At 37.5% G+C, this 13,867-nt stretch overlaps 1 protein-coding gene across 1 annotated transcript in view; it reads left to right on the forward strand.

Annotated features, from left to right (window-relative positions):
- The first annotated feature begins 135 nt into the window (after positions 1-135).
- LOC585547 overlaps positions 136-13,867 on the forward strand; it is a 46,499-nt gene continuing 32,767 nt past the window's right edge. Inside the window, exons 1-15 of the mRNA XM_030984938.1 lie at positions 136-284; positions 855-1,123; positions 1,843-1,985; positions 3,042-3,201; positions 4,074-4,439; positions 4,663-4,773; positions 5,318-5,433; positions 5,682-5,916; positions 6,432-6,621; positions 6,898-7,169; positions 7,972-8,108; positions 8,722-8,881; positions 10,054-10,233; positions 11,937-12,302; positions 12,527-12,637. Coding sequence (XP_030840798.1) covers positions 193-284; positions 855-1,123; positions 1,843-1,985; positions 3,042-3,201; positions 4,074-4,439; positions 4,663-4,773; positions 5,318-5,433; positions 5,682-5,916; positions 6,432-6,621; positions 6,898-7,169; positions 7,972-8,108; positions 8,722-8,881; positions 10,054-10,233; positions 11,937-12,302; positions 12,527-12,637 — 2,908 coding nt within the window. The 5' untranslated portion in view covers positions 136-192. The remainder of the gene's footprint in view (positions 285-854; positions 1,124-1,842; positions 1,986-3,041; positions 3,202-4,073; positions 4,440-4,662; positions 4,774-5,317; positions 5,434-5,681; positions 5,917-6,431; positions 6,622-6,897; positions 7,170-7,971; positions 8,109-8,721; positions 8,882-10,053; positions 10,234-11,936; positions 12,303-12,526; positions 12,638-13,867) is intronic.

Below are 13,867 nucleotides of genomic sequence, written 5' to 3' on the forward strand. Positions count from 1 at the left end.
TAGGTTGATAGTTTTCTATGAATAGTTCGCTTACCTCGATGATGAAAACAATATGAGATCAATACGCGCTTGATCTGATTTTTGTTCATAGATATTCTAAACACATCAATCTGTGGAACAAGACCAGCATATAAACCATATCAGTCTCGGATTGTGGGTGGAGTCAATGCTCAGGAAGGAGAATTCCCCTGGATGGCTTATCTGTTTAACTCCGAGTTAGGTCAGTACTGTGGAGCAACTCTCATCGCATCAGAATGGGTTGTGACCGCCGCACACTGTATCTGGTATGTAATAGAACTATATCTCTAATAACATTTCTTAACAAGTTGTAGAAGTCTCCCGAGTTCTGATACAAGTTGTAGGCCTACCAAAATGGCCTTCTTAAGCCTCGGTCACACATGCCATTACGAACTGCCACGAACGCCGTACGAACAATTTTCAGACAATGGAAATTCGGGAAGACAATGGAAAAACAGGGAAATTCGTACGAAATTATCTTTCGTACGAACCTTTGTGACCGTAGCATAATAGATAAGGGTGCGCTTTTAGGACATGTCTTAACTTTCATACACTTTTAATATATATTTCAGGATATGCTCATTTTGATTTTATGAAGAAAATAACTGTCTTTTGAATTGAATTTAAATTTAAATTGAATGTAGTGCAGCAGACAACGCCTAATTTTTTAACAAGCATGATTAAGTTCTGAGCATTGTATCATACTCTCTCGTACACAATTTGACATGATGATTGCTGCAGTTATGCTAACTATTGTATCAGACACTATTAAACTGAAATTCCAAGTAAGACAGCGTATTACTTCCTATAGTACAATAATTAATTTGAATCCACAGGGGTATATCAGATCTTCTTGACTCGGTTGTTATGGGTGACCTTCATCTTTCTATTGGTTCCGAGCATCATCTAGCAATAAGTCCAGACAATATCTTCATGCATCCACAATATGATGACAACACACTGAATGCAGATATTGCTATGATTAAGCTCTCTCAGCCCGTACCCTTCAGTGAGTACGTGAGACCAGCGTGTCTCTCAGAAACCCTCGAGGAACTCAGAGACTACAAGACGTGCATCATCACCGGCTGGGGTAACACTGAACATGGTAGGCTCAACTACGCAATACACTTATCTTGATCCTGCTTCTTGTGACGAGCTGGAATTTTAATAAAATCTTCTTTTTTTTGTAGCATCTTTATTGCATTAATTCAGCACAAAAAAAAACAAAAATCATATATCTTCATTGATTTACATAACATATCAAAATGTAACGAAAATTGTACATCCCTCAGAAATACACAATATAATTTAATACACAGTACATAATGTCTTCAAATTAATTATACTGAATGAATATTATAGATCAGAAGCCTTACGTACAGACAAACAGACACACCACAAACCATTTTCTGAAGTGAAGTGTTAAAGTGCCTCTCTCCCCCGCTAATTCCTTTTCTTCTTGCCTATTTTCTATTTAAAAAAAAAAATTCTTGAGGAACTGGAGTCTATTTTTATCATGGTGATGATACCCAGGTCACACCAAAAATACCGACACCAGACCGAATAAAAGATTGCATTACCCCCGAATAGAAAAGTATCGATCCGTCGGAATTGGTGTGGAGTCTGTTTATTAAAAAAGGTTCATCTAATCGTCCACGTTTTGTTTACATTAACCGTACTTCAAAACCCGAAAGAATTAGAGAGTCAATTTTTATAATGAAAATCATTGAACTGGATCAGTAAACATCATTCGTGAATGTTTTTAATCATGTTGTGTATATTAATGTAAACATCATATTGCAAAAATGTGTCCCTTTCTTTCAGACGGTGCAGACAATCTACGGAAAGCAGTGGTCAGGTTGATTGAGAAAGAACGCTGTGAAGAATTATACGATATCCCTGATGATTATGACACGGAGTTTCTCATATGCGCTGGCTTCGAAAGGGGTGGAATAGATACTTGTCAGGTAAGAACTATTCCCCCTCTCTCTCTCTATCTCTCTCTCTCTCTCTCCCTCTCTCCCTCTCCCTCTCTCTTTCTACCTATTTATATATCTATTACGTCGGAAATTAATTGGTTGATGAGAGGAATGTCGTATGATTTGTTCCTGTACTCTGAAGAAGAAAAAAAGGTTTTTTTTTTACATTTCCACATGTATTTATGACTTCCAATTAAAAATACGACAAAAATCAGAAACGAACCGACATTTGACGTATCGAAGATATTTCTCATCCATATTCTTTAAATAAGAAATGAAATTAATACATTGAAATGCTTTACAGTAAGGAAATGTGTCTATGATATGTCGTAAACCAATGCAAATATGATATTCCCGAGTCACACGTAACCATGGTGATCTTCAACAGTGGAATCAGTCTGCTGAGAGCCAGAAGGGCGTTAACTCATATCCTTCAACACAGAGTTACGCCCTTCTGACTCTACATAGACGATTGCTACTAATAAGCCAGTTTACGGTTGCAGTCTGAGCATGATCAGATAAAGGTCATTTGTACCAAAAAGGTAAAAGCACAGAGATGAATACTGGATATGCGCTCATGAAAGTTATGTAACATTATTCATTTATCACTATGAACATCGCGGACAAAGAAAGCGGACAAAATATACAGTTCCTCGGGTAGACAAAGGAACATCCCTTCACTGCTATTATGTAAAAAGGTGAATATGCATGTGACACCTGTTCTACACATTTTTACATAATAGCAGTGAAGGGATGTTCCTTTGTCTACCTGAGGAACTGTATATTTTGTCCGCTTTCTTTGTCTGTCATATTTATAGTGTATGCACCAACGGTACATTCTAAGAAACGCAGGTGAAAGTATTCTTTTCAAGAGGGCAAACAAAAGGTATTCATGAAGCAAATCTAGGACTTATTTGGCAGTTATTATTCTAAGATGCTCAAAGTGGAACTTCTCCATGTGTAAAAGATCTGTGGATATTTGGGGTCATTTGTACCATGTGCTATCTGTAAACTCCCTTATTGCACCTTTCATCATCTTGCCAGGGTGACAGCGGTGGTCCTATGGTGTGTGAAGGTTCCGATGGTAGATGGCACCTGACCGGGATAACAAGCTTTGGTTTCGGATGCGCAGACCCAGGCTTTCCAGGGGTGTACGCAAGGGTGTCAACGTTACTACCCTTCGTGGAAACTGTCATGCAAATAGGTACGCTACAGATTTGCTATACTTTTTTTTTCTTGTTCTTTAAAACAGGAGGTTCATATCTTTTACCTTGTATCTTTTATTCCATTTACCATTCTATCTTTTTGCATTTGAACCTTAGTTTTGATATTCGTGTAACGGTATAGATTAGAAAAAAATGATTAAGGCTTTATTTTATCCCAGACATTCATACATGACTAATGTCCTGGAAACTGATAAATATTGTGTGACATTGTGAATTTGTTAATTACCTCTATTCATATTGAAACCACTGTGCTACATAACTGCGTCAAAGATGTGCACGAAGGAGAAGCCATGATATCTTATTTTTCCTGTTAATAATATTGATAATAATATCGACTGCTTAGGTCCGCTAAAAAACGGGAAAAACATAGCTCTTACTAAATTACACAATGTGAAGACAAACACAAAATAAATAGACTTATACAATAACTAAATTACATCATATTATTGACGGGAAAGTAAAATGAGTTTAGGGAACTTTTGAAAGTGGCAAGACATGTTTATTTTCTGATAACAAATGGACGTTTTCGAGCTAGCCACTGTAAAAGATTTGTTGGTGGATGAGAGTCTGGATTTGGCAATAACTAGTTGATGGCTACCTGAAAATGTATACGTTAATGTTCCTAGAAGATATAAAATGTTAAACTCACAAAAAATTAGAAAAATAAAAACGGCCGTGATAGTGGCTTTTAAGTATAAAACTTTGCGCTTTCCTTGAGATATATTCATTATGTTATGAGAGGGTATCAGTCGATTCCCATTTCACACCCGGGCCCACACCCTGGTTCCAATACATTGCATTGTTGATCTTCTGTGAGAAGAAGGGTAACTTACGTCCATTTTTCTTCTAGATCGCTTCGGTGAAACAGTGCCAATCGTGTTGGGGCTGGGAGATACTCAGAATATCTCCAGCCCCAATTATCCATTCGAGTACGACAGCAACACTGATCTGACGTGGCACGCAATCGCTCCAGCTGGCTACAGCATTCTCATCACCTTCATCACCTTCGAAGTAGAGGAAGCGTACGACGCCCTCATCGTTTATCAAGGATTTACAGGGAATACCGCTGAGAGAATACGGTCCAATGCATTAACAGGATACCAACTACCAGATCCTATTAAGACATTTGGTTCTTATGTGTGGTTGAGATTCAAAAGCGATGAGATCATACAAGATGGTGGATTTTCCGTCATATTGTCCGTCGAAGAGTCAATAGGTTTGTCTAAATGTTCCTTACTTCAGTATTGAGTCTATTGACTTACATGTTACATGAAATTGAGACACAGAGAGACAGCATAAACTACTTTATACTGCTAATTTACTATTTAACCCTTTTGAATTCCTTTATTTTATGATCGAATATTTGCAGTTTAAATACCTTAGCGAAAATATAGACCTATTTATTGTAATATTTTCCGATTTATTTTTTCGTTCCGAAGATTGCAATAATGACGGCATGATCAATTGTTCAAACGGAATTTGCATTTCCAAAAATGCTACATGTGATGGATTTAACGATTGTCTGGACTTTTCAGACGAGGATTACTGCCGTAAGTATAAATCATATGAAATGAATCAAATGTGCATTTTTATTGTCAAGTTTTGTGTTATCATTTCATTTGTAGTTCAGTTTTTAAATGGAAAGTTTGCATGAAATCAACCTCTTGCACAGACTTATAAGGGTTTCTAATAGGTCCAACCAATATAAAGCACTAGTGTCTTCATATAATTTATCCACTATGTCATTTCGGGTGTAACACAAAATTGAAATAAAGACAAATGTAAATTTCTTTGCCACAAAGATATAAAATGCAGATTTATTTCATTTAATTAATTCCTTCTATTTCTAGGAGCACAATACCAGACGATGACATATATAGACAATGAAAACATACGATTTTAACCAAAAAAGAGAACAACAACAATTACTAATGCCTGTGGATTACCCATTTTCGTTTAAGGGCTCTCCCTATTGGTTGTTGCGTCCTCTTTTGGCATAGATCGGACAATAGCGACATAAAACTATTTTTACAGTGCTATAGTATTGGAAAGTCGATATTGGTCACTAATTTGGTATTATTTTCATTAACACAGCACCATGTGAAGACGTACCTCCAGTGTGCAGGAACCTCGTTCCATATAGCTCCACTTACTTCCCGAATCCCTTTGCTGACACGAGAGAAGACGCTCTAGATAAGGTTGCTGGTCTGGTAAGTTACTGCGCTCTAGCACTTAAAATAATTAATTCCTGCCAGGTCCCCATTTACATCACCTGGGTTAAGTGTGGCAAATAGATCAATGTCTTGCCAAAGGAGAGTGGTGCCGCCGCTGCTCTCGAACCGCGGACCTTATGATCGACAGTCCGGCGACTTAACCACTCGACCACGGCACCTCTACGGTATAACTTATCATTTGAATTGATTTCCTTCCGCTTACTTGTTCGTTTCCTATGATTTAGGACTCCATCATCAGTTGCCACAGTGACATGATGGAGCTGGTATGTAATACGTTCTTCCCTGAATGCATCCACAACGGACCCACCAGAAGACCATGCTTGTCAGGCTGTATAGATGTGACTGATGCGTGTGAACAACGCTATCAAGAAACGATTGGACAACCATGGCCAATCAACTGTACTCACTTCACGGATTCCCTACAAGACACCGATGGGTCTTGCCTAGGAGGACAAGGGGGTGTGTACTGCATTTTTTTCAAATCGAGGGGTCAGTGACACAAAGACGTACATGTAACTCCATTTTGGCCATTTTGAGAAAAAGAGGTTTATGTCTCACTGAGCACTTGGGCTTCACTAGCCATTGACTTCAATGGGGTGTTGGGTGGAGTTAAGTCTTTGTGTTTCCTGAAAAGCCCACATTTTTCTGAACATTTTGATATCAAAGACTCATTTTGGCAAAATATGGCGTTACGTCTTTGTGTCACTGAACCCTCGAAATGTTCTTTGTATATATCATGTCATGCAATCGTCCTATTTGATGTAGCTGAAATAGAATATATTTCTCAATGTTATTTTTAGATGCTCATTATTCTAAAAAAATTGACGATTTAGCTCATACCTGTTTAGCTTATACCTTCCGTTGCTATTATGCTCAATATAAATTTATGATCAAGACATGCATAGATTTAAACTGAAAATTTCAGTGAAACGGGTGACGGGTGACTTTGTCATCTTTTTGTCTTTTTAACACAGATTACTTAAACACCACCATTTGTGGCACCCGTCCAGCATACACCCCAGACCAGTCTCGAGTGGTGGGCGGGGCCGATGCTAAAGAAGGGGAATTCCCCTGGATGGTTTATCTTTACAGTCATGAAAGAGGACAAGTCTGCGGCGGTACCTTGATAGGTCCTGAATGGGTTGTCACAGCTGCACATTGTGTGTAAGTATCATCCAATGAACAGAATTTCAATCTCGGAAAAAATTACCATATTTGTTCTACATATCATATACTTTTATATATATATACATGAAATGGGTTTTTATTAGTACAATTGTATACATTTTCACTTAAAAATGAGGCTGAGGTGCTATTTCCTTTAGGAATTTAGGGACAATATGCATCGAAATTGCATCGAAAAAGAAGTCCGAGAACTTACAATACAAATTGAAGAAAGTAAGACTAATCAAAGTATACTGGGAAAAAAAACTCTTTCAGGGTCGATATTCCATATTCCGTGGATCGCATCATATTGGGTGACCTGCTTCTCTCCTCCCCCTCCAACCATCATCTAAACATCACTCCTGCCGAGATTATCCCCTATCTGGGATATGACACTCAAACATCGGATGGGGATTTAGCTCTCATCAAATTATCGCAACCAGTGGACTTTACAGCTTTTGTAAGGCCAGCCTGTCTAGCGGAGTCATCGGACGAGGTGAATGACTACAAGAGGTGCACCGTCAGTGGATGGGGTAACACCGAAGCCGGTAAGCATATCATGAGTGGCAGATTCAGATGGGCCTAAATGTGAATGACAATAGCTACGACCACAACAGCAGCAACAACAATGATGATAATTTTAATAATAATAATAATAATCATAATGATATTAATAATAAACATTGATTAAAAATTCTAAGAAAATAATAACAAAAATTATAATATCATTTGTTTATTTATATATTGATTATTTATTAAAACATCTTTATATAGGATAACATGTTCAGGTATACTGATAATGGTAAAGATAATGATAACAATAATGATAATAATCAGGATAATGATAATAGTAATAATAGTGATTATCAATAACAAATTATTTAAAAATAATAATAATAAAAATGATGATAATCGCCCAACAGTGATACCAATAGTAATAGTGATAGTAATAGCAGTTTATTATATAGCACCTTTTCATTTAATTTACAGATTTAAGCGCCGAATGGTGTATTTTTACCCCTCATTGGATTTACTAACGATTCTGAGCTTCAAGTTCACATTCCCCTCTCCTATCGATCGAGAGCACCCCAGGCTGGCGCGCATATAGACCTATGTATACACTATGTTCAAGATAATATTTCGTGATATTTTGAAATAACGATACCTTGTTACATGTATACAGAGAATTATCTTACTAATAGCTGTATATCATTGCCAGTAATGACCTCGTATGTAAACAATAACGGCAGATTTGTTATTTCTAAAATAGTACCACCCACCGTAAGATCATTTCCCGACAACACAATTTGTTTTGAATAATACTTCCCTTCTTCCTGAGATATCTTACAGGTTTCGATGCAGATGTTTTGCAGAAAGCAATCGTACATTTGATCACAAATGATAGATGCGCAGAACTGTATGAGAATGCGACCTCGAATCAGATGATCTGCGCAGGTTATGAACGAGGGGGAATAGACACATGTCAGGTGAGAAATCCAGACAAGAACGGATCAAGCAGGATTTTTAATTTTTGTTATTTAAGTCGCACGATATTGTAAATATTTCATAGTCAAGCACAGAAAGGGGGTGGAGATTAATTATCGTCTCAAAATGGGGAGCATAATCTTGAAGTTGTGAAGTTAAGGCATGCCGCTTGGCTTTTAACACGTTCGATGGGGGAGGCAAGGGCCGGAGGTGTCCCCTCATTCTGCCAGTATTAACAGATATTTTACTGGATTAAGATCTAATATTTTGTAATTGCGAACATAACATTTTCCTCAGAGATAGGACTAATTGACGGAACAAAAATTGCATGCTATTGATGTAAGCAATCATGTACATGATCATAAGCCTAACACAATACATGTGCTAAAAATCCAGAATCTCCCTTATGGCAATAGAGTGCGCATGCCGGGGTTGGAATATCCCAAAAGAAATTCCTATTACATTGTAACTCATTTTTTTTCTAACCATCAAATTTGTAAGCATCTTGGGATCTTATTGTGCAAGTATATACTGCTAAATTTTTCTCCCTATCAGCACCTTATCTTATCTTTTTTCCTTCTCCTTGGCGGGTTTCTCCTTAAAATCGCCATGCAGGGAGATAGTGGAGGTCCCTTGGTATGTGAAGGATCAGATGGTAGATGGCATCTTGTAGGAGCGACCAGCTGGGGTGATGGGTGTGCCGACCCAGGCAAACCAGGAATATATGCCAGAGTCTCTCAGTTTTGGCCATTCATCAAAGAAGTCTTGACAGGGAGTAAGATAAACGATTAAAAGTAGCCAATCACGAAACTTGCATTTGTAACGGAAATAAGAATCCTTTTGGGATTTAAAAAAAAAATAACACTGATAATAATAATAATAATAACTAGACATGTAATACTTGTTTGGAACAAGTATAGGTGGGCTGTTCCAACTAAAATTTGAGACAAAATAGAGCAAAAATAAGCGACATACTGCTAAAACACAATGTCGTGTAGATTCATGATGTGAACGAAATTCACCTTCCATAGGCATAACACGCAAATTAAGAAATTTCTGATATGTGCCCTTTAATCAAAATTTTCACTATGATGACGTCATTAAAATCAAAAATGGTGGTGACTGAGCTTGTAGAGAATTGTCTTAGCTTTGTAATCGTATTTTGTTTCCCCTCTCTAACATATATATATAATCTATAACCTATAACCTGTATCCTTGTTTGTTACGCAGATACTTACTATATAAATGTGTGATTCGCTTTTAAAAACGGAATATACCATTTCCCGTTTATCTTCGTAATAGCAGCTGAACCTGAATTCGTTAGAATCAATCTTAGCATTGGCGAAAGTTACAAGATAACTGCACCAAACTACCCTAATGATTACCCAGATAATTCACAGAAGATATGGGAGATTAGGTCACTTTGTTTGTTTTTTAATTAAGATTATAAAAAAATTAAAAACAAAAAATATTTGAAAGAATTGGTTTTTATATAATTTGTTGTAGTTAGTGCTCACACTACCCCCCCCCCCCCCCCACTCAGCGAAAAATGGTCTGTGCGGTTTTCAAATTCACATAGGGCAAAAACAAAACAAAAATCATTATGCTCACTACCCCCTCCCCCCCCCCCCCCCTCACCCTGAATATATCTAGTAATCCTGTAAATGTGAAAATATTTGTTGTTGAAATTATCTCCCACATCAAAATCCGATTACAAATGTAGACTACAATACTCTCAATTTCGCATGAAAGAATTCAATGATAGCATTTATACTAAGCTAAAGAAGGTATACAAGGTGGAACGTTCAAAGAAAGAACTGATTTTGTTAAGGATCATTGTTATAATGAGAACAATAACTATAATAATTATGATTGCCATGATATTAAGATTATTTTAATTTTTTATTTACATAATAATCATCATCATCGTCATTATTATTGCTCTAGAAATTCCTTTAAACGGATCTTGTGGACGAAGCTGCTGTACCGATTTATCAGAAAGCTGTAATCGAGGTGACTGTTTCTGTGATCAAGAGTGTTCTACACGAGGAGATTGCTGCTCGGACTTCCAAAACTTTTGCGAGTTTCAGTCTTCCACATCGACTCCCTCTTCCACAGAACGTCCAGGTATGAGACACGATATTGACAATATATTGGAAGGCATTGTTTAATAAACAAGATGAAAAGGCGGGAACAATTCTATGAAATGGACTATATCCTGTAAATTAGGTTCAACCAAATACATATCAATGACCCGTATTCTGAAGCTTGATATAACCAGGAAGCTGTAATGAATGGAGATCCCCTCCAAGAGGCCCCTTTGAAGCCATCCGTGGCACCGCGCGTCTTTTGTTTCCCCTACCGTAATCCCCTTATTCCCCCTCCGAAACCGTACAGCTCCCTAGTAGCACTAGGTCATCCCTTTCCACACACAGCCCAGCCCAGCGAGCACGGCGGCTTTTGCTTTGTGTGCCCGTATTTGGGGTGAATAGTGGTGATAACTTGACAACTTCTAGCCCTCAATCAATAAATGCGCAAACATATAACACAATTTCATTTAGTTCTATAGGAAGATAAACCTTTAGACTACCTTCCTAGCTATGTACAAATTTCGGAAATTTTCGGAAAATGTCAATAATTAGATAAGAAAATCATGATGATGAAAACCTTTCATTTGCTCTAACTCACGATTTCCTTGGTCGATTTCGCTGGTTGAAATGGCCATGTCTTCAGTAGAGCTATCCGAGAATGGAAAAAGCATTTGATGACTAATATAAAGTTGCATTGGTCTTATGTTGTTGATTCTGTATTTTATATGTTATAGCTAAATACATCTTCACTGAACATGACTTAATTTTTCGGTGCCACGCATGGCTTCAAAGCTCGATGCTTGCATATATTTGCAAAAGAGTGAATAGAGAAATTAGGGAAGCAGATGGCGTTGCGTAACATTTCATACTATTTGGAATTCCAGAGAGGGACTGTGCATTGATATGGACAGCTGTTGATGGAAATGATGGTTGGAGAGGGTTACATTTCTTTTTGTTAAGCCAGGTAAATCTTGAATATTTTTCCCTCGGAAAATTCTTTCGAGACGGTATCTCCATTCATTACAGCTTCCTGATATAATTTCAACAGCGGCCTCGAGCATGATTGAGATCCAGTCTTGATCTGCCCTTTAAACCGATTTGTTTTTCTTCAAAAATCACATTCCCAAATCAGCTTTAACTTAAACTAAGCATGATCTAGGTCGGGTAGTAAAGTCTGGTTAAACGTAGGCTGGCATATAAGTTATAATCGAGTTCAAAATAATGTCTCATTGTTTTAACTCTGCTCAAATCCAAAGATCCACTTTGAACACTGGCCCTACACCTCACCCCCCCCCCCCCCCTACTTCAACAGAAGGCACTATAAACTGGGTTTGCGTACATTAATTAGTTAATGCTGATATTTAGAGATTTAAACATATTATAGCCGTGATTTTTGCGAGATGTGACGATGGGATGAGATACGTGGGTACGTGTGGGTGAGTGTGTGTATGTGTGTATGCGTGCATGAAGCAATAACCCACTGTATTGGACTGAAGGAACAAAAACATAAACCAACATCCCAGATACCCGTTGCGTTGCAACACCCTCATCTCTGTCCATCCAATGATCTTCTGGATGGAAAGGCGACTATCGGAACATTGCACTTTCCTTGAGATATTCATTATGCTTTTTTATGTAAGGGTATCAGCCGCTTCCCATCCCAAAACACTGGTTCCAATACATTGCATTGTTGATCTTCTGTGAGAAGAAGGTTATCTTATGTCCATTTTTTCCTTCTAGATCGCTTAAATGAAACAGTGCCAATCGTGTTGGGCCTGGGAGATACTGAGAATATCTACAGCCCCAATTATCCACTCGAGTACTACAGCAACACTGATCTGACGTGGCACGCAATCGCTCCAGCTGGCTACAGCATTGTCATCACCTTCATCACCTTCGAAGTAGAGGTAGCGTATGACGCCCTCATCGTTTATCAAGGATTTACAGGGAACACCACTGAGAGAATACGGTCCAATGCATTAACAGGATACCAACTACCAGATCCTATTAAGACATTTGGTTCTTATGTGTGGTTGAGATTCAAAAGCGATGGGAGCATAGAACATGGTGGATTTTTCGTCATACTGTCCGTCGAAGAGTCAATAGGTTTGTCTAAATGTTCCTTACTTCAGTATTGAGTCTATTGACTTACATGTTACATGACATTGAGACACAGAGAGACAGAATAAATTACTTTTATACAGCTAATTTACTATTTAATCCTTTTGAATTCCTTTATTTTATGATCGAATATTTGCAGTTTAAGTACCCTAGCAAAAATATAGACCTATTTTTTGTAATTCTTTTCGATTTGTTTTTTCGTTCCAAAGATTGCAATAATGACGACATGATCAATTGTTCAAACGGAATTTGCATTTCCAAAAATGCTACATGTGATGGATTCAACGATTGTCTAGACTTTTCAGACGAGGATTACTGCCGTAAGTACTTGAATTAGATGTGCATTTTCATTGTCAAGTTTTGTGTTATCATTTCATTTGTGGTTCAGTTTTTAATTGGAAAGTTTACATGAATCCAACCTCTTGCACAGACTTATAAGGGTTTCTAATAGATCAAACCGATATAAAGCACTAGTGCCTTCATATAATTTATCTACTCGGTCATTTCGGGTGTAAAACAAAATTGAAATAAACACAAAAGTAAAATTGTTTGCCACATAGATATTAAATTTAGATTTCTTTCATTTAATTAATTCCTTCTATTTCCAGAAACACAATACCAGACGATGACATATATAGAGAATGTAAATATATGATAATAACAAAGAGGAACAACATCAATAACTAATGCCTGTGAATTACTCATTTTTGTTTAAGGGCTCTCCCCCATGGCCCCATTGGTTGTTACGTCCTCTTTTGGCATAGCTCGGACAATGGCGACATAAAACTATTTTCACAGTGCTATAGTATTGGAAGGTCGATATTGGTCATTATATACCTCACTTAAGTAATCCAGCAATCTGATTGGTCGAAATTGCATTCATAAACTTTAACTGTTCCCGAAAATTCCCGGTAACCATGGTTAAAAAACAGTTCAAAATCCCAATAACCATGGTTATTGGGAAAATAGGTCAGTCTCCATGGTTACGCCATAGGTTTACATGTTAAAAAATGGTCTGAGCGATCGAGGATACCGTACGTGTGCGAAGAATTGGTCGGTAATTTCAATACAATTGAATCTCGATCGATCTTACCGACAATTTTATCTTGCATTGTTGACATGAAGACGAAAATAAACTTCCAAAAACAAAAAACAACATCTGCCGATAGATCTTGATCTAAGTTCGTGCCAATCTGCATTGCAAAAGTAAAAGAAGGGCCTGTTTAATGGAGCAGCGGCGAAGCATCGACCACGCGAAGCCGTTTTCAATTCATTTTAATGTATATATTAAAGAAAACTACTATGCATGGTGACAGAGTGCGCTGGCTGAGAAGTTTAATGCGCCGACTTACATGATATCTACTTTGATACGCAAGGGTTCGAGTCCCATCTTCGACAAAAGATTTTTTTTTTTCTTGTTTTTTTTTCTTCTTTTTTTCTTCTTTTTCGGCATATAAAAGTATTTATGACTGCTTTAATATTCGAGAAATAGTTGTTTTTATACGCTCTCGGGAAGGTTACAATTGGGCTATACCCCTCGGCACGCCTCG

Source organism: Strongylocentrotus purpuratus, unplaced genomic scaffold, assembly GCF_000002235.5.
Source record: "Strongylocentrotus purpuratus isolate Spur 01 unplaced genomic scaffold, Spur_5.0 spur5_scaffold_14, whole genome shotgun sequence".
Taxonomy (NCBI): Eukaryota; Metazoa; Echinodermata; class Echinoidea; order Camarodonta; family Strongylocentrotidae; genus Strongylocentrotus; species Strongylocentrotus purpuratus.